This window comes from Manis pentadactyla, chromosome 2 (assembly GCF_030020395.1).
Source record: "Manis pentadactyla isolate mManPen7 chromosome 2, mManPen7.hap1, whole genome shotgun sequence".
In the NCBI taxonomy this organism is placed as follows: domain Eukaryota; kingdom Metazoa; phylum Chordata; class Mammalia; order Pholidota; family Manidae; genus Manis; species Manis pentadactyla.
Genome location: NC_080020.1, coordinates 143,011,842 through 143,034,892, shown reverse-complemented (window position 1 = coordinate 143,034,892; position 23,051 = coordinate 143,011,842). Strand labels below are relative to the sequence as shown.

General features: G+C 36.8%; 1 protein-coding gene across 7 annotated transcripts in view; it reads left to right on the top strand.

The window, feature by feature from the left end:
* Nucleotides 1-23,051, top strand: part of CCDC138 (coiled-coil domain containing 138) — a 146,139-nt gene that overhangs the window by 13,034 nt on the left and 110,054 nt on the right. For 5 of the 7 annotated variants that reach the window (XM_057496869.1, XM_057496871.1, XM_057496872.1 and 2 more), the window contains 3 exons: nucleotides 4,002-4,189; nucleotides 9,484-9,642; nucleotides 19,512-19,631. In XM_057496869.1, coding sequence (XP_057352852.1) covers nucleotides 4,002-4,189; nucleotides 9,484-9,642; nucleotides 19,512-19,631 — 467 coding nt within the window. The remainder of the gene's footprint in view (nucleotides 1-4,001; nucleotides 4,190-9,483; nucleotides 9,643-19,511; nucleotides 19,632-23,051) is intronic. The other 2 variants (XM_057496870.1, XM_057496873.1) reach the window with 2 other exon arrangements.

The following is a 23,051-nucleotide window of genomic DNA, read 5'->3' as shown; positions in this document are numbered from 1 at the left end:
ACTTTTCTTTGTCCCAGGGGCGCTGCCTGTGGGTACCTGCTCGCAGGTTTTACTGTCCTGTTTCCCTAGTATCCAGCACACCACGCACTGTGTGTCTGTGCTCCGGGGTGGATGGCTAGGGATGGGTATTTAGCAGTCCTGGGTCCCCTCTCTGTCTCCACTCCGACTCCTCTCCTCCTGCCAGGAGGTGGGGTAAGGGTTTTGCTCAGGTCCTGCTGGGCCATGGCTCGTATCTTACCCCCTTCGTGACATGCTGGTTTCTCGCAGGTGTAAATGTAGCCTGGCTGTTGTCCTGTATCTTCTGGTCTCTCTTTTAGGAATAGTTGTATTTTCAAAATGTGTATGTTTTCAGGAGGAGGTTTCCACTGTACTACTCATGCCACTGTCTTGGCTCCTCCTGCAATAAAGTGTTTTTTAATTAAGGCATGTATATTGTTTTTCAGACATAATGTTATTGCACACCTAATAGAGTACAGTATAGTGTAACATAACTTTTATGTGCACTGGGGAATCAACAGACCCATCTGACTCGCATTGTTGTGGTGTCTGGCACCATGGCCACAGCATCTGAGCTGTGCCGCCACTGAACTACAGGAGGGAGGAAAGCAAGCTTTTCCTAGTAGTATTCCCATACTCCCCAAACTTACCAAGGTAAGTTAATAATAAACTGGGTACATTTTATAATTTCTTCAGTTCTTTTTCACGTCAGTAGTTTTTCAGAAGTGAGTCAAGATTGTGGTAGTATTTGTCTAATCCTTAGATATCTTAAGGATATACCTGCGGTTACTTGAGGTATCACTCCCTTAGGCACTGACCTGGTAGTTACTCTGTGTGAACCGGCTCCATATCATAGAGGATTTCAGGGAAAGAGGCAACCAGAGATTGCACACGTTCCCCTCCCACTCTGGGCTGCAGGACTTTGAGAGCACTGTTGCGCCTGTGAGAGCCGTGGTACGTCTCTCCTCTTGGGACACATTGTCCGTGCACAACACACATCCACTCCTCCCTTCCTGCTGTTCTTGGTCCCGTTCATCTCAGCACTTGAGGAAGGTGAAAAACAATCTGCCTGGACTTGTGTTTTTTGCTCCATAGTGGATTTCCCCACTGAAAACAATCGGAAAAAAGGGGTAATCTACTAAAAAGTGTTGAGTGTATTTAAAAGTTAACGAAATTAAGGAATATTCAGGCCTGAGATTGGCACGATGAGAATCTGCAGAGGCAGGCAGAGCATTGAAGGGGCATTTGCTGAATTAAGAGGAAAACTTTTACTTTGTTAAACACTGGTGCTGTTTTTAATTTCAGTTCCTTGGGGTGTATCCAAGGTGGGGAGTATAATAGGAGACACTCTCCTTAAAGCTGGGGTTCCCAGGAAGGCTAATGCAAGTTAAAACCACTGCTGTCAGTACAGTTGACCCTTGAACAACATGGGAATTAGAAGTACAACCCCCTATGGAGTTGAAAATCCATGTACAACTTTTGATACCCCCCCATCCCCAGAAGAAATCTGAATACTGCTAATAGCCTACTGTTGCTTAGAAGCCTTACTGAAACATAGTCAATTAACACATATTTTGTATGTTTATATTATGTACTGTATTCTTAAAATTATTGTAACATAATGGTTATCAAATTGTTGCACATCTCCAAATTTTTTTCTATATATTTATTGAAAAAAACCCTGCATATGTGTGGACCTGCACCTTTCGGACCTGTGTTTTTCAGAGGTCAGTTGTATTAGCAGAAAATAAATTCTGACAATACAATATTGTCAAATGAAGCAAGAGGAACTTGCTCATCCCCTGCTCTTGGGAGAGAAAACGAATTCAACTCTTTGGGAAACAATTCAGTATCAGTTGTAAGATTGAACTTGCATTTACCCTATGATCCAGCAACTTTGCTATGAAGTATATATCCTAGAGATACTCTTGGACATGTGTACAAGGAACCATGTGCAAGACAGGAGCATTTGTATTGCCAAACCAGCTCAAATATCAACCAGTAGTAGACTGTTGGCATGTAAAAATATGAATCGTAAAGCAGTGAAGATTTGTGAACCTGATTCTGTCATTAACACGGTAACATATTTAAAGGAGTTTGTAGAAATTACATAACCACATTATTATTAATTAATTCATATTATTACAGACTTTATGTAAACTTTAAAGGCAAAACAGATAAGGCCTTTTATTTATTTATTTATTTATTTTTTTGAGATGGCATATCTTATATTTATTGATCAAATGGTTGTTAACAACAATAAAATTCTGTATAGGGGACTCAATGCACAATCATTAATCAACCCCAAGCCTAATTCTCAACAGTCTCCAATCTTCTAAAGTATAACAAACAAGTTCTTACATGGTGAACAAATTCTTACATAGTGAATAAGTTCTTACATGGTGAACAGTGCAAGGGCAGTCATCACAGAAACTTTCAGTTTTGATCACGCATTATGAACTATAAACAATCAGGTCAAATATGAATATTTGTTGGATTTTTATACTTGATTTATATGTGGATCCCACATTTCTCCCTTTATTATTATTATTATTATTATTATTATTTTTAATAAAATGCTGAAGTGGTAGGTAGTTGTAAGATAAAGGTAGAAAACTTAGTTTAGTGTTGTAAGAGAGCAAATGTAGATGATCAGGTGTGTGCCTGTAGACTATGTGTTAATCCAAGCTATACAAGGGCAATAAAACATCCACGGATGCAGAAGATTTCTCTCAAAACACGGGGGGTGAGGTTCTAAGCCTCACCTCTGTTGATCCCCAACTTCTCACCTGATGGCCCCCCTGCGACTGTGCCTGTCTTAGGTTGTTCCTCCCTTGAGGAATCTTACCCGTCTCTGGCTAACCAGTCATCTTCCGGGGCCATACAGGGAGATGTGAAGTTGGTAAGTGAGAGAGAAGCCATATTGTTTGAAAAGGTTAGCTTTTTACTTCTTTGCAGATTTATGCCCTGTGGCTTCTATGCCCAGCATTTGTCTTGAGTATCTTTAGCACTTGGAGGAATTATGATACTCGGTAAATTCGATATGAGGCATGAATTCTATTTAAGGGTTGTAATTAGGAAGGAAGAAGAAAAGCTATAGAGGTAGCAGATGGAAGAAAACATGGGAAGATTGATTATTTCTTTGACATATCTTCTTGTAGAGTAATTTAAGCATGTATAGGTTTTAAACTACTAATTAAATTGCACACACACATTAGCATAATAGGAATACAGTTACATAACCAAAGCAGATCTATAATTACCAGCCATCTCCAGTGAGGCCAAGAAAACCAGTTAGGCACCCTAGGCATTTCTGAAAATTTGTCTCTGATGTGATGGATATTGTCCAACTGTACTTGAACAGTCTGAGAGAAATCAGACAAATTAAAACAGCCCATTCCTGGGAACTGTTCACATCCCATATGTTCTTTTAACAGTAGATATTCTGTAGTTGTAAGATTTTGGAGCGCTACAACTTGCACTTCTCCTAATTTTTGGTTGAGTTCCAACAGTGTAGATCCAGTCAAATTTGTTGTTTTACTGTATGCACAGAAGGCCTTTTATTTTTTAATATACAAGTAGTGAAGGTTAAAAAGAAGTAAAGCAATTAACACTGTATTGGGTTAGTGGTTAATTTGGTTTAGGGAAGAGACATGGGAATGTGATTAAGGGTTTCTGAGATAATTTTCCATTTTCTGGCCTAGGCAGTTAATACATGACAGTTCTTACTCATTTTAAAATAACATGTTTTGAAATAACTTATGACTTTTAGAGAAGTTGTAGAAACAACACAAAGAATTCCTATGTAGCCTTCACCCATATTTTCTAAATGTTAATGTTTTATACACATTTGCTTCATCATTCTTTCTCTTTGCATATAATACTTGAAACTTTTTAACAATACTATAAGTCATATTTAAAGTAACTTCCTAAAGATTACTCCATCTGAGAATATTTAATACTGTAAATTAGTGAAGTTTATAATTAACATTTCATTTTCTTAGCAGTTGCCCGGCCAACTAATTTGGCCTCAAATTCAAGAAATTGGACTGAATATTGCAATGATGCAAATGACTCTCCTTTGAAATGTGTTAGCTTTTCAACATCTAAATCATCAAACAAGCAGAGTTTACTTCCACATCAGATTAATCAGATATATGATGAATTATTTCAAATACACCAGAAACTGCAGGTAAGAACTACTGAATTGAGAATTCAGAAATATTTATGTTCTAACCACTAAACATTTATACAGTCTGAATATAAGGTGTTTCATTTTAATTATTTTAAATAAGCGTGTCAAGACAATGTTGGAAGTGAACAATTTATTGAAACTACTGGAGGGAAAATTGTACAGCTGAGAGAAAATTACGAACAGTGGTGTTTTTGTGTGTAGGTATGTTTCTTAGATTTCAGACTGTCTTCTGTTTTCATTCCATCCTTGTTTAAGAAATAGAATCTGGTAAAGTGTGTTTTTTGAAATAGGTGTTCTAATTCATTGTTTTAAATATCTTTATGTAAGAAGTCCTTTTGGTCCTTTTGTCAGCTCTCACCAAAATTCATTTGAGAGTATTGGCTGTTACCTACCCTCTTTGGGATTTTTGTTTCTAAGGGATGTAATTCATGTATTAGTCAGGTGCATCCACTAAGTGGCAGTAACAGGCACAAAAGTTGGCTTCATACACTGTTTCTGTTTGAAATTTTCCTAGTTGGAAATGTTATGTTTCGGTACATGTGAAATAGTTTTTAAAACATTAAAAAAAAACCCATATCTCATTTTGTCCAAGTAATTCAGATTATAATAATGAAAACAAAGGCTGGCTATTACAGGTTTTAAACAAGGGAGTAATGAGGTAAAAAATAGTGCATTAGGAAGATTCCTTTAATAATACTTTATAGAATAAAAAAGAATAAGCAGGGTGTTAAGGATCTATCTATCACAGCAAATACAATAAAAATACAAGTATTTAAATTTAAAAATGAAGCACAGTGGTTTAATCTGATTTAATTAATTCTATTCAGTTGAATCTGACTTTAAAAATTACTGTGGTCTTCTGTTGTGTTAGTTATTATTAAGTGTATATGTTTTGTCATACTGTGTGATTTCATTCAGTCAACAAATATCTGAACACCTTTTAATAGGCATTTGCATGCTCAGTGCTGAGAATACAGATGTGAATAGATACAGTCCTTGCTACATGTAGCTTATTAGAAGCAAATTGTGAGTACCCATATAGTTACAATTATAAATTTAAGTGAATAATATAGTTAATAATATGAATACCTGATTGGGATAAATTGATAAGTCAGGTAGGGTTTTTCTAAGAACATAACATATCACTTAAACCCCGAAGGATAAGTATGGGTCTGCCTAGAGAAAGGGATACATTCTAGACTGAGATGCTCTGATACGAGAAACTCCTGAGGTCTGAAAAAATATTTATTGGAGGAAAATGTAGCAGATAACTCTGAGGATTTTTAGAGCAGGGTAGCTATATAATCTGATGTGAATTTGTGGATTAGGGGGCCAGCTATGGAACCTGGGAGACCAGATGGGATATTCTGCAATAATACAGCTGAGAGGTAAAGGTACCTTGGACTGAGTGGTGGTAGAGAAGTAGAAGTGAGTAGATTAGACATTTGTTTTGGAGGTAAAATCTCCTAGCCTTGGTGTAATGAATTGACTGTGCTATAGGGGAATAAGATATCTAGGATGATTCCCACATTTTTGGTTTGTACAAGTAGGAGGAAAAATGGATTTAGGGAGAAAGTTCAAGATTTTAGTTTGGCATGGATTAGGTTTGACACTTATGGAGATAAAATGTCAGTAGCTAAACAGATCAGCCTGGCAGAGAGCCTTAGGGATAGAGAGAAGTGGATGGATTCGACACATATTTAAGAGGTGGGATCAGTAGGTTTTGGAGATTGTTTTGATCTGGGAAGTGTGCAGTAGGGCTTTAGCCATGGGTAAAATAATAGGGGTTTTTTTTGGCTACTGGATGCTGCTTTTTGCTGAAGTAGGGAACAAGACTGGAGGAGGAAAGGATTGATTCTGTTTTTCCAAAACTCATTACTCTTTAGTTTTTCTTTTTCAGGAAATAATTCCTTATTGTGAACATTATCTTTTCATTTTTGGCATTTTACAGAGAATTATTACAACATCAACTGTGTACCCATTGCCCATATTTTACAGTGCTAACATTAATATTTCTATTTGATACTTTTGAAGAAATAAAATGTTTCTATTCCATTTGAAAAATCCTTTTCCCATCCCATTAACTCTTCCCATTCCCAGGATTTAGCACTCCCCTGAAGTTGGTATAGATTACTGTCTTTTAGAACCTTTACTGTTAAAACTTTTATGTTGTAACACTTTTACATATTCATATATATGTATTGTTTTGAGTGTTTTAAACTTTTACATAAGTAATGACATACTGTGGATATCTTTTTGCAACTTCCTTGACGAATTCATTATTATATTTTTAAGCTTTATGTATTTGGAAGATGCAGATCTGTGTCATTCATTTTAACTGCCCTGTAGCTTTCCAGCCTATAAATAAACTGCCGTTAATTTATTTATTTACTTCAGTTCTGTTTAAGTATCCTTAACTGCTAATAAGAAATAGTAGAAGGGGACGTTCCTATCAGCAACACCCTGGAGCTCTCTTTACCCCACAGTCTGATGGGTGCCTCCTGGTGCTTCTGCCTTTGAGTGTTAAATCCATTAATATGATTCTCATTTCAGACACGAATGATAAAACCATATTTTTAAGGGAACCAGGATAGTAATCTGTGGGTGCATGCCCAGGACCTTGAATGAAGAAGACCGATTTATTTTGTATCAAATCTGAATGCTTAGAGTGTATGAGATAACAACCCGGTGTCCAGGAGATGGGCTTTGATTCTCCAGATTCTGTCTTTGTTAAGTAACACAGCACCATAGTAGGATAGTTTGGCTTCCATTATGTGCCAAAATAAAAGAATTCCAGCCAATTTTTGTCAACAGTGGGTGACTTTCAATGCTTGTGTTGGAGTCCATCTTTCAAGGCTTCATATACCTTCCTCAGGAATTGCTGGGACTGAGGCAGGTGAAGGCAGGTGTCTTGTTGGGTTTCCAAAGTGGAGGTCCACAGCCAAAACTGATAATCAGAAAATAGGTCTTCTGCCCCTTGAGCCATCTCCGAAAAAAGAAAATGTACCTTCACATTGGCCTGCCAATTACCAAAGGAAACAGTGAACACACATCAAGTAGTTCTGTAGGCTGGGAGTCCAAGAACAAGGCCCCGGCAGTTTCAGTCTGGCAAGAGCCCAGTTTCTGGCTCATAGACAGCCATCTTTTTGCTGCATCTTCACATGTTGGAAGGGCTTCGTTTAATTTTTTTAGAAGTGTACAATTCAGTTATTTTCAGTATATTTAAGGAGTCATGCTATCATCACCACAGCCAATTTTAGAGTATTTTCATTATCCCAGTAAGAAACCCACACCCATTAGATATCTCTCCTCATTTCCCCCCCACACCTCCCCTCAGCTCTAGCAACCACTAGTCTATTTTCTGTCTTTAGATTTGCCTATTCTGGACTTTCCAAACAAATGGAATCAGATAATATGTGGCATATGTGAAGTGTCTGGCTCCTTCCACTTAGCATGATATTGCCAAGGCTCATTCATGTACGAGCATGTATCAGTACTTTGTTCCTTTTTATTACTGAATACTCCATTATATGCATGTACCACATTTCTTTATCCATTCATCAATTGATGGACATTTGGGTTGTTTCCTCTTTTTGGCTATTATGACTAATGCTACTGTGAACATTCATTTAAGTTTTGTGTGGACGTATGCTATTCATCTCTTTTGGGTGTATACCTCAGAGTGGAATTGCTGTGTCATATAGTAGCTCTGTGTTTAACTTTTTTGAGACTTGTCAGCCTGTTTTTCAAAATGCACCATTTTGCATTCCTACCATTGTATGAGGGTTCCAGTTTCTTTCCATCCTTGACAACACTTATCATTATCTTTTTGATTCTAGCCATCTTAGTGGGTGTGAAGTGGTATCTCATCGTGGATTTGATTTGTGTTTCCCTGATGGTGAATTTAATTCAGTTTTGGACATGTTCAGTTTGTGCTGAAGCACGCAGGTGAAGATGCTAAATAGGCAGTTTAAACTTGAGTTTGGAGCTTGGGAGAAAGAGCTGAACAATTGTAGGTTCAAAACAGTTATCACATCCATGGTAACTCCAGCCATTGAGTGGATGGTACCAAACAGAGAAGAGTGTGAAGAATGAGAAAAAAAGTGGCTTAAGCCAAAATCCTGAGGAACATGAGTAATTAAAGGACAGTTGAGGAAGCAGAGCCTACAGAGGAGACTTACAAGACAGAGCCATGAGGGAGCTGGAAAGCCAAGAGAGAGTGGTGTCAGTAAAAGAGAGTATGTTAGTTGAACAAGGAACAGTAGTATAAAGTGCTGCCGAAGGCTCAATAAAATTAGGATTGAAAAGTGACCTTCAGATTTAGTAATAGGTAGCCATTTCAATAAGGTGACATGGGCTGACAACTGGTTAAAGTAAATTGAGGAGTGATTGGGAGGTAAAGAGGGCCCAGCAAACGTAGACAGCGTTGTAAAGAAGCTGTGCAAGGGAGGTGGTAAGTACGCAGGGTCTATGGAGAATTCATTTCAGATGAGATGGGAGAGATTGAAGATGTTAGAGGGATAATCAGCAGATAAGTCTCTGCAGGACGGTAGGAAGCAGTGAGTTTCTGAGCCTGCCTTTGTAATGGGAGGGAAGGAGAAATGTGTGTGCCTTGAGGGCAGGAGGTTGCTATCTGTTATCTGCAATTTTTTTCCCATGAAGTTAGACAATGAAACTGTCTTCAGAATGACGTAGGAGGTGATGTGTTCAAAGTCAAGAAGGGAGAAGGTTTGGATTAGACACTGTGAAGAGTGGGAAAGAGAGAGCCAACCATGAAAATATAAAAAGATTTCTGGACTGCTTTGAGAACCCAGTAGAGTTTGAGACCATGAATTTACAATAGTACTACTTTTCATGGTGTGTAATTTTCCTGCACTGGTTTTTAGTGGGGTAGCATTGGCTAGTGCTTTAACGCAGGACTGTGGCCTTTCAACCCTAGGTGATGAAAAACAAGGCAAGAGCTTGGAGTGTGTAGGTCAGAGAGAGCTGTGAAGTTGGCCTGGGGCATGGAGCTGAAGCTGCACAGGGTATTAATTCTGTATAGTACTGATCACTTAGGGCCCCAAATTCTCTTGAGTCATCATAGTGGAATTTCACTATAGTATCCCCTCATTTTGCAACAGCATAGAATTTCTGTGAAAATTTACTCTCTACTAGTCTAGCTATTACTTGGTATCCTTGTAGTTCTAAATACCATTTGACTAAGCTACAATCTTTATAAATAAAAATAGAACCTGTAAAATTTGTGAACATACTTGTTAAAAACACTTATATCTGATATTTTGATATAGTGTGAAACTGCAGCACAACAAGAATTTGCTGAGGAACTTCAAAAGCGAGAACATTTTTTAGTAGAAAGAGAGCAGCTGCTTTTCAGACATGAAACTGCCTTGAATAAAATTAAAGGTGTTGAAGAAGAAGTTCTTACAAGATTTCAAATTTTAAAGGAGGTAACTATAACAAATATGATTTCTCTTTTTCCTCTTAATTGATTTTCATTAGTTATTAGCACTTTGCCACATTTGCTTTATTTTACTCTTCCCCACATACATTTTTTCCTGACTATTTGAAAGTAAATTGCAAAAGTCATGACACAGCACCCCTAAGTGCTTCCTTGGTATTGTGAATACTTACTCTTGGGAGAGACTTACTCCTATGCATGTATCTCCTAAGAATAAGGACATTCTTCATGATACCATTATTTAGGAAGTTAATGCTAATTTAATAATTTAATTTAATAAGCTCACATTCACTTTCCCAATTGGTCCCCAAAATGTCTTCTATTGCTTTTTTTGTTTCATTTTCTAAATAGGGAACTAGACAAAATTCATGCCTTATATTTGATTTTTATATCTTTTTGGTTTCTTTGAGTCTTAAATAGTCAACTTCACCATCTTTTGTGTTTTATGACACTTTGCTTTGAGTACTCCAGGGTAGCTGTCCTAAAGAGTATATCATATTTTCTTGATTGTTTGCCTAATGATTATATTCAGATTGAATGTTTTTGTCAAGAGTATAATATAGGTGGTATTGTATACTTCTTTGTTTCACATCAAGAGATACATTACTCTGTGTATAACTTAGGTAGGACAAAATTCACTCTATTTGGAAAATAATAATTTTAGCACCCCAGAGTTTCTTTATGCTCCTTTGTAGGTGCCCCTTCCCCATTCTCACCCCTAAAATCCACTGACCTACTTTCTGTCCCTATAGTTCTGCCTTTCCCAGAATGTCAAGTAAATAGAACCATTTCATTATTTTTGTTTATCTTTGCTTTTCAGCAGCTATTCAATTATAGTGTATTTCTGCACGCTTTTCTTTGAGTTTATCCTGTTTGGGGTTCGCCTTGGATTTGGAGATTTATGTTTTTCACCAAATTTGGGAAGTTTTCATCCAATATTTGTTCAAATATTTTCATGTTCCAGTTGCTCTCTCCTTTCCTTTTGGGTCTCCATTGACTCATGTGTTAGCCTTTTGCTGTTACTCCACAGATTCCTTAGGCTCTGTCCTTTTTCATCTTTTTCTTTGTTCCCAGATTTGGTGATGTCTGTTGATCTGTAAGTTCAGCATTTCTTCTTTCATTCCTTGTTGCTATTGAGTTCATCCAGAGAATTTTTTATTCTGGTCTTTTAAAGTTCTGAAATTTCCAGTTATGTTCTTTTTGAAACTGTTTTTAATTTTTCTCATGAGAATTTTTATCTTTCCTTTTGCATTCATTTACATTTACCTCATGGAACATAGTTAAATATCCAACATCTGGATCATCTAAGGATGGGCATTTTTCTTGAGACTCAGTTACCCTTTCTCATTCTTTGTATGTCTGTGACTTGTAAATTGTATTCAGGATCTTTTGACTACGGTGTTGTACAGATTCTGGGTCCTGTTATAATTGTCTGGAGAATGTTCATGTTATTTCTGTTTTTAGGCAGCCCAATCATTTATTTATTTATTGAAGTATACTTGATATACGATAATATATTGGTTTTATGTGTACAACATAGTAATTTAAAATTTATGTATGTTATGAGATACCATGATAATTATAGTTACCATCTGTTATACAAAGTTATTATAGTATTATTAACTATATTTCTTATGCTGTACTTTACATCCCCATGATATATTTATTTTATAACTGAAAGTTTGTGCTTCTTAATTCCCTTCATCTATTTGGCATCCCATCCCTCTTGCCTATGGCAAAATCACCAGTTTGTGCTCTGTGCTTATGAGCCTTTTCTGTTTTGTTTTGTTTGTTCATTTATTATATAGATTCCACAGATAAGTGAAATGATATGATTGACTTATTTTACCTAGCATAATACTCTCTCAGTCTATCAATGTAGCTGCAAAAGACTAGATTTATTCTTTTTCATGGCTGAATAATATTCCATGGTGTATATGTACCACCTCTTCATTATCTGTTCATCTACTGCTGGACACTCAGGTTGCTTCCGAATCTTGGCTATCTTAAATAATGCAGCAATAAACAGGGGAGCATTTATCTTTTTGAATCAGGAATTTTGTTTTCTTCAGGTAAATTCCTTGAAGTGGAATTACTGGGTCACATAGTATTTCTATTTTTAGTTTTTTGAGTAACATCCATATTGTTTTCCATAGTGGCTGCACCAATTTATATTCCCACTAGCAGTGTAGGAGGGCTCCCTGTTCTCCACATCCTTGCCAACACTTGTTATTTCTTGTCTTTTGGATAGTGCCTGTTCTGACTGGTGTGAGGTGATATCTCATTTTGGTTTTGATTTGCATTTCCCTGATGGTTAGTAATGTGGAGCATGTCTATTCAGGTCCTCTGCCCATTTTTTAATTGGATTGTTTTTGTGTGTTTGTTGAATTGTATGAGTTCTATATGAATTTTTTGGATATCCATTTGGTCTAATGTGTTATCCAAAGCCACTGTTTCCATACTGACTTTCTGTCTGGATGATCTCTCCATTGATGTAAGTAGAGTGTTAAAAGTCTCTTGTTGTAGTACTGTTCATTTCTACCTTTATGTCTGTTAGTATTTGCTTTATATATTTAGGTGCTTCTATGTTGGGTACATGGATATTTACAACTGTGATATTATCTTGTTGGTATGACCTCAGGGAGCTTCACCCTGCTGAGTGTGGCTTCTCACTCCTTTCTACAGTCCTGTTTCTGCTTACTTTTTTCAGATTTAGTTGTAATCAGTAAGAGAAGTAGAGTGCCTGTGGGCTTATCCTGGCATGCTAGAAATGGAAGTCATCTCATGTTTTTTTTTCTAATTTAATTAAATTAATTTTTTATTTTGGTATCATTAATCTACAATTACATGAGGAACATTGTCTTTACTAGACTCCCCCCAACACCAAGTGCCCCCTACATACCCTACCCACTGCAGCCATTGTCCATCAGCGTTGTAAGATGTTGTAGAATCACTACTTGTCTTCTCTGTGTTGTACTGCCTCCCTGTGCCCCTCCCCATCATTATACATGCTAATTGGAATGTCCCCTTTTTCCCCCCTCCCCTTATCCCTCCCTCCCCAGTCTCTTTCCCTTTGGTAACTGTTAGTCCATTCTTGGGTTCTGTGAGTCTTCTGCTGTTTTGTTCCTTCAGTGATTTCTTTGTTCTTATACTCCACAGATGAGTGAAATCATTTGATACTTGTCTTTGTCTGCCTGGCTTATTTCACTGAGCATAATACCCTCTAGCTCCACCAAATTTTTGCAAATGGTAGGATTTGTTTACTTCTTATGAATAATACTCCATTGTGTATATGTACCACATCTTCTTTATCCATTCATCTACTGATGGACACTTAGGTTGCTTCCATTTCTTGGCTATTGTGAATAGTGCTGAGATAAACATAGGGGTGCATATGTCTTTTTCAGACTGGGCTGCCACATTCTTAGGGTAAATTCCTAGGAGTGGAATTCCTGGGTCAGATGGTATTTCTATTTTGAGCTTTTTGAGGAACCTCCATACTGCTTTCCACAATGGTTGAACTAATTTACATTCCCACCAGCAGTGTAGGAGGGTTCCCCTTTCTCCACATCCTCACCAACATTTGTTGTTGTTTATCTTTTGGATGGTGGCAATCCTTACTGGTGTGAGGTGATATCTCATTGTGGTTTTAATTTGCATTTCTCTGATGTGGAGCATCTTTTCATATGTCTGTTGGCCATCTGAATTTCTTCTTTGGAGAACTGTCTGTTCAACTCCTCTACCCATTTTTTAATTGGATTATTTGCTTTTTGTTTGTTGAGGTGAATGAGCTCTTTATATATTTTGGATGTCAACCCTTTATCGGATCTGTCATTTATGAATATATTCTCCCATACTGTAGGATACCTTATTGTTCTACTGATGGTGCCTTTGCTGTACAGAAGCTTTTCAGTTTGATGTAGTCCCAATTATTCATTTTTGCTTTTGTTTCCCTTGCCTGGAGAGATATGTTCATGAAGAAGTTGCTAATGTTTATGTCCAAGAGATTTTTATTTTTGCCTGTTTTTTTCTAAGAGTTTTATGGTTTCATGGCTTACATTCAGGTCTTTGATCCATTTTGAATTTACTTTTGTGTATGGGGTGAGACAGTGATCCAGTTTCATTCTCTTACATGTAGCTGTCCAGTTTTCCCAACACCAGCTATTGAAGAGGCTGTCATTTCCCCCACTGTATGTCCATGGCTCCTTTATCATATATTAATTCACCATGTATGTTTGGGTTAATATCTGGACTCTCTAGTCTGTTCTACTGGTCTGTGGGTCTGTTCTTGTGCCAGTACCAAATTCTCTTGATTACTGTGGCTTTGTAGTAGAGCTTGAAGTTGGGTAACGAGATTCCCCCCTCCTTTATTTTTCCTTCTCAGGATTGCTTAGGCTATTCGTGGCCTTTGGTGGTTCCACATGAATTTTAAAACTATTTGTTTCAGTTCATTGAAGAACGCTGTTGGTATTTTGATAGGTATTGCATTGAATCTGTAGATTGCTTTAGGTAGGATGGCCATTTTGACAATATTAATTCTTCCTAGCCAAGAGCATGGGATGAGTTTCCATTTGTTAGTGTCCTCTTTAATTTCTCTTAAGAGTGTCTTGTAGTTTTCAGAGTAAAGGACTTTCACATCTTTGGTTAGGTTTATTCCTAGGCATTTATTCTTTTTGATGCAATTGTGAATGGAATTGTTTTCCTGATTTCTCTTTCTGTTAGTTCATCGTTAGTGTATAGGAAGGCAACAGATTTCTGTGTATTAATTTTGTATTCTGCACTTTGCTGAATTCAGATATTAGTTCTAGTAGTTTAGGAGTGGAGTCTTTAGGGTTTTTTATATACAATATCCTGTCATCTGCAAATAGTGACAGTTTGACTTCTTCTTTACCAATCTGGATGCCTTATATTTCTTTGTTTTGTCTGACTGCTGTGCCCAGGACCCCCAGTACTATATTGAATAACAGTGGGGAGAGTGGGCATCCCTGTCTTAGAGGAAAAGTTTTCAGCTTCTTGCTGTTAAATATGATGTTGTCTGTGGGTTTGTCGTATATGGCCTTTATTATGTTGAGGTACTTGCCCTGTATACCCACTTTGTTGAGAGTTTTTATCATGAATGGATGTTGAATTTTGTCAAATGCTTTTTCAGCGTCTATGGAAATGATTATGTGGTTTTCGTCCTTCTTTTTGTTGATGTGGTGGATGATGTTGGTAGATTCTCGAATGTTGTACCATCCTTGCATCCCTGAGATGAATCCCACTTGGTCATGCTGTATGATCCTCTTGATGTATATTTGAATTCAGTTTGCTAATATTTTGTTGCGTATTTTACATGTTCATCAGGGATATTGGTGTGTAACTTAATTTTTTTGTGGGGTCTTTGCCTGGTTTTGGTATTAGAGTGGTGCTGGCTTCATAGAATGAGTCTGGATGTATTCCCTCCTCTTCTGTTTTTTGGAAAACTTTTAAGGAGAATGTTTATTATGTCTTCTCTATATGTCTGATAAAATTCAGTGGTGAATCTATCTGGCCCAGGGGTTTTGTTCTGGGATAGTTTTTCAATTACCGATTCAATTTCATTGCTGGTAATTGGTCTGTTTAGATTTTCTGTTTCTTCCTGGGTCTTGGCAGGTTGTATTTTTCTAGGAAGTTGTCTATTTCTTCTAGGTTTTACACCTTGTTAGCATACAGATTTTCATAGTATTCTCTAACAATTCTTTGTATTTCTGTGGGGTCCGTTGTGATTTTTCCTTTCTCATTTCTGATTCTTTTGATGTGTGTAGATTCTCTTTTTCTCTTAAGAAGTCTGTCTAGGGGCTTATCTATTTTGTTTATTTTCTCAAAGAACCAGCTCTTGGTTTCATTGATTTTTTTCTATTGTTTTATTCTTCTCAATTTTCTTTATTTCTTCGCTGATCTTTATTATGTCTCTCCTTCTGCTGACTTTGGGCCTCATTTGTTCTTCTTTTTCCAATTTCAATAATTGTGACTTTAGACTATTCATTTGGGATTGTTCTTCCTTCTTTAAATATGCCTAGATTGCTATATACTTTCCTCTTAGAACTGCCTTTGCTGCATCCCACAGAACTTGGAGCTTTGTGCTGTTGTTGTCATTTGTCTCCATGTATTGCTTGATCTCTGATTTAATTTGGTCATTGATCCATTGATTATTTAGGAGCATGTTGTTACGCCTCCATGTGTTTGTGAGCCTTTTTGTTTTCTTTGTACAATTTATTTCTAGTTTTATGCCTTTGTGGTCTGAGAAGTTGGTTGGTAGAATTTCAATCTTTTTGAATTTACTGAGGCTGTTTTTGTGGCCTAGTATGTGGTCTATTCTGGAAAACGTTCTATGTGCACTTGAGAAGAATGTTTATCCTGCTGCTTTTGGGTGTAGAGTTCTGTAGATGTTTGTTAAGTCCATCTGTTCTAATGTGTTGTTCAGTGCCTCTGTGTCCTTACTTATTTTCTTCCTGGTGGATCTGTCCTTTGGAGTGAGTGGTGTGTTGAAGTCTCCCAGAATGAATGCATTGCATTCTGTTTCCTCCTTTAATTCTGTTAGTATTTGTTTCACATATGTTGGTGCTCCTGTGTTGGGTGCATATATATTAATAATGGTTACGTCTCTTGTTGGACTGAGCCCTTTATCATTATGTAATGTCCTTCTTTATCTCTTGTTTCTTTCTTTGTTTTGAAGTCTATTTTGTCTGATACAAGTACTGGAACACCTGCCTTTTTCTCGCTATTGTTTGCATGAAATAGCTTTTTCCATCCCTTGACTTTTAGTCTGTGTATGTCTTTGGGTTTGAGGTGAGTGTCTTGTAAGCAGCACATAGATGGGTCTTGCTTTCTTATCCATTCTATTACTCTGTCTTTTGATTGATGCATTCAGTCCATTTACATTTAGGATGATTATTGTCTCAATGTCAATATTGACTTATTGACATTACAGGCTTTAGATTCATGGTTACCAAAGGCTCAAGGGTAGCTTCTTTACTATCTAACCATCTAACTTCTCTTATTAAGCTATTATAAACACAGTCTGATGATTCTTTCTCTCCCTTCTTATTCCTCCTCTTCCTGTCTTTATATGTTAGGTGTTTTTTTCTGTACTCTTTTGTGTTTCCTTTGACTGCTTTTGTGAGTAGATGATTTATTTTTACCTTAATTAGTGTTTAGTTGGTCTGCTGTCTTTGTTGTAATTTTATTTTCTCTGTTGACATCTATTTAGCCTTAGGAGTGCTTCCATCTAGAGCAGTGCCTTTAAAATATCCTGTAGAGGTGGTTTGTGGGAGGCAACTTCCCTCAACTTTTGCTTGTCTGGGAATTGTTTAATGCCTTCTTCATATTTAAATGATAATCGTGCTGGATACAGTATTCTTGGTTCAAGGCCCTTGTGTTTCATTGCATTAAATATATCATGCCATTCTCTTCTGGCCTGTAAGGTTTCTGTTGAGAAGTCTGATGATAGCCTGATAGGTTTTCCTTTGCAGGTGATCTTTTTTGTCTCACTGGCTGCCTTTTGTACTCTGTCCTTGTCTTTGATCTTTGCCATTTTAATTATTATGTGTCTTAGTGTTGTCCTCGTTGGGTCCCTTCTGTTGGTAGTTCTGTGGGCTTCCATGCTGTGGGAGACTATTTCCTCCCCAAGTTTGGGGAAGTTTTCAGCAGTTATTTCTTCTAAGACACTTTCTATCCCTTTTTCTCTCTCTTCTTCTTCTGGTACACCTATAACCTGAATATTGTTCCGTTTGGATTGGTCACACAGTTCTCTTAATATTCTTTCATTCCTGGAGATCTTCTTCTCTCTCTCTGCGTCAGCTTCTGTGCATTCCTTTTCTCTGGTTTCTATTCCATTAATGGCCTCTTGCATCTCATCCATTCTGCTTTTAAGTCCTTCCAGAGATTGTTTTATTTCTGTAGTCTCCCTCCCTCCTGTGTTGGTTAGCTCTTGCATTTTTCTCTATAGCTCCATCAGCATGGTTATGACCTTTATTTTGAATTCTTTTTCAGGGGTATTTGTTAGGTCTATCTCCCCAGATTCCTTCTCAGGGGAGGATGTCTGGGTTAGTCTGGTCTGTATCAAATTCTTCTGCCTTTTCATGGCAATAGAGGTAGTTGTGGGGATTTGGCACATTTGTCAGCTGGAAGAACGTCCCTTCTTGCTAATTTGGGGCCTTCCTCTCCTGGGGGAATGGTGATCGCTAGCGGCTTGTGCTAGGCAGCTGTGCACAGACGGGGTCTCTCATTCTTGCCCTGCCACTGTGAAGGAAGCTCCACGCGGTTGCTGTGGGCATTGCCTGCCTCAGGCTACTGCTCTGCTATGGCGAGGCTGCGCTGGAGAGCGAACCAATGGGAGTCTGTTCATCGCCATAAGGGGCCTCCAAGCTGTGCTGCCGCCCAGAGAATTAGGGCGCCCAGAGCTCCCCGGGATTCCCAGCTGCTGGGCTGAGTGTGCCGGGATGCCTCTGTTCATCTGTGGTGTCCCTGTCCCTTTAAGTCTTTCAAAAAGCACTTGCTTTTCTTTGTCCCAGGGGTGCCAGCTTTGGGGACCTGCTTGCAGGTTTTATTGTCCCATTTCCCTAGTATCCAGCACCCCATGCACTGTGTGTCTGCGCTTCTGGTGCAGATGGCTAGGGCTGGGTATTTAGCAGTCCTGGGCTCCCTCTCCCTTCCCACTCCAACTCCTCTCCTCCCACCAGGGAGCTGGGGTGAGGGGTGCTCAGGTCCCACCAGGCCGTGGCTTGTATCTTACCCCCTTTGCAAGGTGCTGGGTCCTTGCAGGTGTAGATGTAGTCTGGCTGTTGTTCTGTGTCTTTTGGTCTCTCTTTTAGGGATAGTTGTATTTGTTGTATTCTCAAAAATATATATGGTTTTGGGAGGAGATTTCCACTGCTCTACTCACGCCGCTGTCTTGGCTCCTCCTCGCCTTAAGTTATTTAAGCAATCATCTAATATAATAAAAAATATATAAGCTAATTTTCTCAGTTGATTGGATTATTAAACAGGGGAAAAGAAGGAATGCTTGGATTCTCAGAACCCTGCATCCTAGTTTTATTTTTGATTTTTTCTCTTTAGAGTTACCTGTCTGCTATTCTTATTAAGTATAAAGGAACTGCTTCATTTTAATGGTTACTATGTGATTACTTAGAGGAAGGAAATTAATTCAATTTCCTGATTTTCTGCAGAAACTTTTTTTAATAACAATATGAATAAATTGAGAATACAAGATAAAAGAAGCTGTAAGCATTCACACCTTAAGAGGTCCTATTTCATTTAAATCTAGTAAGATGGAAAATTAAATTGACTTATAAAACTGATTAAGGAGAGACATAGTTTGGGGCTCAGAGAAATTTTATTATGTATGTAAATTTTTTGAGGTGTAAACAGTTTTAGTTATTTTATGAGACAAAGGAATTAGTTTATTCTGTCTATGGAATATTTCTTCTCCTCAAGAGTAACCTAAACCTTAAGCTTTAATCTATAAAGTTGTGAGTAGTTACCTAATATTTTCCTAAGGATCCTTCATTGTTTTATCACTCCATGATGTCAGATAGAAATTATTTCAGTGAGTTCTGTGGTGGATTTTTCTGATGAGAAGCAGAAAATTGACTTATTGCTACTTAATTTCAATGATATGTTTTAATAAGTATTCAACAAATGATTTTAATGCTTTGTTCCTACTTTGGTTAATTACACAGTTTTTATAAATGTTTTGCAGTATTAGTTATGTATATGCTTAAGTACACTGTAAAGTCCTGTGATTCAAGAGGTTCTGATTTTTAATTAATTTATATTCTGTAGCATTAGTGACTTGGAATCCTTACCTAATTTTTAGATCCGATTTTTTTCCCTTCCTAGCAACACAATGCAGAAGTTGAGCACTTAACTGAAGTTCTTAAGGAGAGAAATAAAGAAAGCAAGAGGCTAAGGTCCTCTTTTGATGCATTGAAAGAATTGAATGATAACTTAAAAAAACAGGTAAGATCTATTTTAATATATGTTAGATTATAAGACATTCTTAGAACTATATACATGTGTGTATATACATATATATATTTGTGTATATGTATATGGTTTATATTTAACAGTTTAGAAGTCAAAGTCTTAGAACATATTCTGGCTAGAGAAAATTTTGATTTACTTTGTCATCTTCATTTTAAATCACTTAGAAATATAAGCATAGTACTCTTTAGGTCTTGGTCTCTCATCATCTATTCTGGCAACCAGCTGAGATGTTTGTCAAGTTGAATTTTTTACAAATAAGAGAGTAATTACAAGATTTAAAAACAAGCAAATGAAACCTGAGGACCTCAGGGCATTGATTTCTAGCAGAGTGCTTCTTGTAACTGCTATTACACACCACTGCTTATTTAGCATTAATTTTCTCAATGTCTGTTATTTGCCAGGCAGTATAAGAAGGAAGCTTTCACATTGCTCATAGTCTTGTGAGTGTAGACTGGTATCATACTGCACTGTAATTTTTTATCTGTATAAGTGGTGTAATTTAGTCAGTACTTGATAATAGCATTACATAACAAAAATATTTTGTGAGTTGTATTTATTTTTACTTCACTTTGCCAGTTTTTGACTGAATGATGTGAAGAAATATGTTGAAGTGGGACAGGAGAATGATTATGTAAGTGTTTGTGTGGGTAGGAAAAGTAGATGAACAGAAATTTTGGTAAACCCAATCACTTTAAAAATTAAAATGTTGTGCTGGAAAATGTTATGGATTCTAAAATGTAACTAAACTCAGACTCAGAGGTAATTTACCTCCTGAGATTCCTTAGATATGTGTGTGTGTTTGTCTGTTTCTGGTTTTGACGTTCTGTAGTCACTACTTGCTATAACCTTTATTCTTGGTAGTGGTAACTAGGGACCTTATTTCCCACTTAATTTAACTCTTTGGCTTCCCTGAATTCATTTGTGGTCTCCCACAGTTGGAGTGTGACCTTGACTTCTTACTGTGCCTGAAAGCCTACTTTATCCTTGGAGAGATTATTTTTCATCAAAATCTCAATCTAGTACTCTTTTTTTGAGAAGGCTTTCTTTAATTGCTAGCAAAGGCACTTTGTTACCAATACCTATCACTTAGGTTTGTGTAATCCTTAATAATTTTGCATGTGTTTCCATGAGTGCGTGTTGATTGGCGTGGATATGTGCATTATTAAATGGTTGAACCTATTGATAATTAAAATTATGACCTAGTGTGCCAAAGTGCAAGACTTTGGGAGAAATTCTTTGGCACTAGGTAGCAGAATCCTTTTTATGGTTATTTTTTTCATAGATCAGGGGTCAGCAAATATTTTCTGTTGTGGATGCGATAGTAAATATTTTGGGTTCTGTGGGTCATATAGTCTCTGTTGCAATTACTCAACTCTGCTATTATAGTGCAAAAGCAGCTATAAGCAATAAGTAAGTGAATGAGCATGGCTCTGTTCTAGTAAGACTTCATTATAAAAAACAGGCAATGATCAGATTTCGCCTGCAGGCCATAGTTTGCCACCCTCTGGCATGATATATGATATACATAGTTGACCTGTGAACAATGTGGGGATGGGGAACACTGACCACTGTGCAGTTGAAAAGCTGAATATAACTTTTGACTCCTCGAGAACTTAACTACTAATAGTCTACTGCTGACCAGAAGCCTTTACCAATAACAAACAGTTGATTAACACATATTTTGCATGTCATATGTATTAAATCCTGTATTCTTACAATAAAGTAAGCTAGAGAAAAGAGAATATTTTTTTGAATTGTTGCAAATCTCCAAAATATTTTCCAATATATTTATTGAAAATAATCCATATATGTATGGACCTGTTCAGTTCAAACCCATGTTGTTCAAGGGTTGAGTGTACTTTGAAATTGTTAAATAAAAAGGTAAATTATTTCTGTGACTTAGTCATTTGTGGTAACAGTTGATATAAACAAATATTCTGTCATCATCATCATCATTCCCATTAAGTCTTCCCAAGGAAGTCCAGCAGGCAAGGTTAATATTTAGGACTCACTGTGGGAGAGAGTCCTGGTGCACACGCCAGGCAGAGTTGGCAGCAGCAGGGTTGAATGCTAGGAGGTGAATTAGAGGTAGACAGAGCCCTCCTCAGAAACCTGGCCCTAACTGATCTCAGTTCCTGACTGGATTAAGGTGACCAGTCCGCATTTTAAATACCTGCAGAGGAAAGAATGAGCTTTCTCTGAAAGATATCATATATAAAAAAAATGTTAATTTTTTTCTGTCATCCTACACAAAATGAGTAAGCATATTAAAAGACAGAATTACATGACCAAATATGAAGAGGGAAAGCCCTAGACAATATGAACATACCTGCTGGTGATCCAGACATTAGAGTGAAAAGGCTATGACTTCAAAATAATGATTAATGTGTTCAAGAAAGTAGGAAAAAAGAACTTTATTAATAAAATGGAATCAAAAAGGAATTAAATAGAAATTTAAAAAATAGCACTAATTGAATTTCAAAACTCCGATGAATGGGTTTAGCAGTAGATGAGACACAGCAGGAGACAGGATTAGTGAACTGGAAGATTATTTCATAAGAAGTCTCAACATGAAAATACTGAGTGGAGAGATTGAAAAATTCATAAAAGAAACTTGTAGGATGCAGTTAAAATGTTTAACATGGGAGTTACCAACAGAGATAGTAGGGCAAAAACAAAATATATAAAGACAAAAATTGCCAAGAATTTTCCCAAACTGGGGAAAAGATGCCAACCTACAGAAATAAGAAACTATGTTAATCCTAAACAGGATAAATGCTGAGGAAAACCATACATAGGCACACTATTTTAAGACTGCTACAAACTTTAGATAGAGATAAAATTTTTAAAGTGGTCAGAGAAAAAATAAGACACCTTATCTTTAAAGAAGTAACAATAAGATTCATGGCTAATTTTTAAGGAAGAAATATCATGTACCTTAAAGGTAAGTAGAAAAACGACAGAAAAGGTTCCCTTCTTCTTGTATGAAGCCAGCATAACCTTGAAACTAAATCTGTCAAGAATATTACAAGAAGAAAAAGCAAACTGGTTGCTCATAAATATAGATAAAACATTTTAAATATTAGTAAATTGAATCCAGTGATACTTAAAAACAGGAATACAAGTATGGTTTATCATTTGAAAATTAACACATTGATAAAATCATATTATAATTTAGGTTGATATAAAATTCAGCACCAACTCATATAAAAACTAGTAATAAAAGAATTTCTGAATTCTGATACAGTATCTACCAAAAAAACCAACAAAATCATACTGAATTTTCATTATTGAAATCTTTTCCCTGAGATCAGAACAAAATTAAGGTGCTTAACGTTACGATTTCTACTGAACATTGAACTGAATGCCCTAGTCAGGGCAATAAAGAAAAAA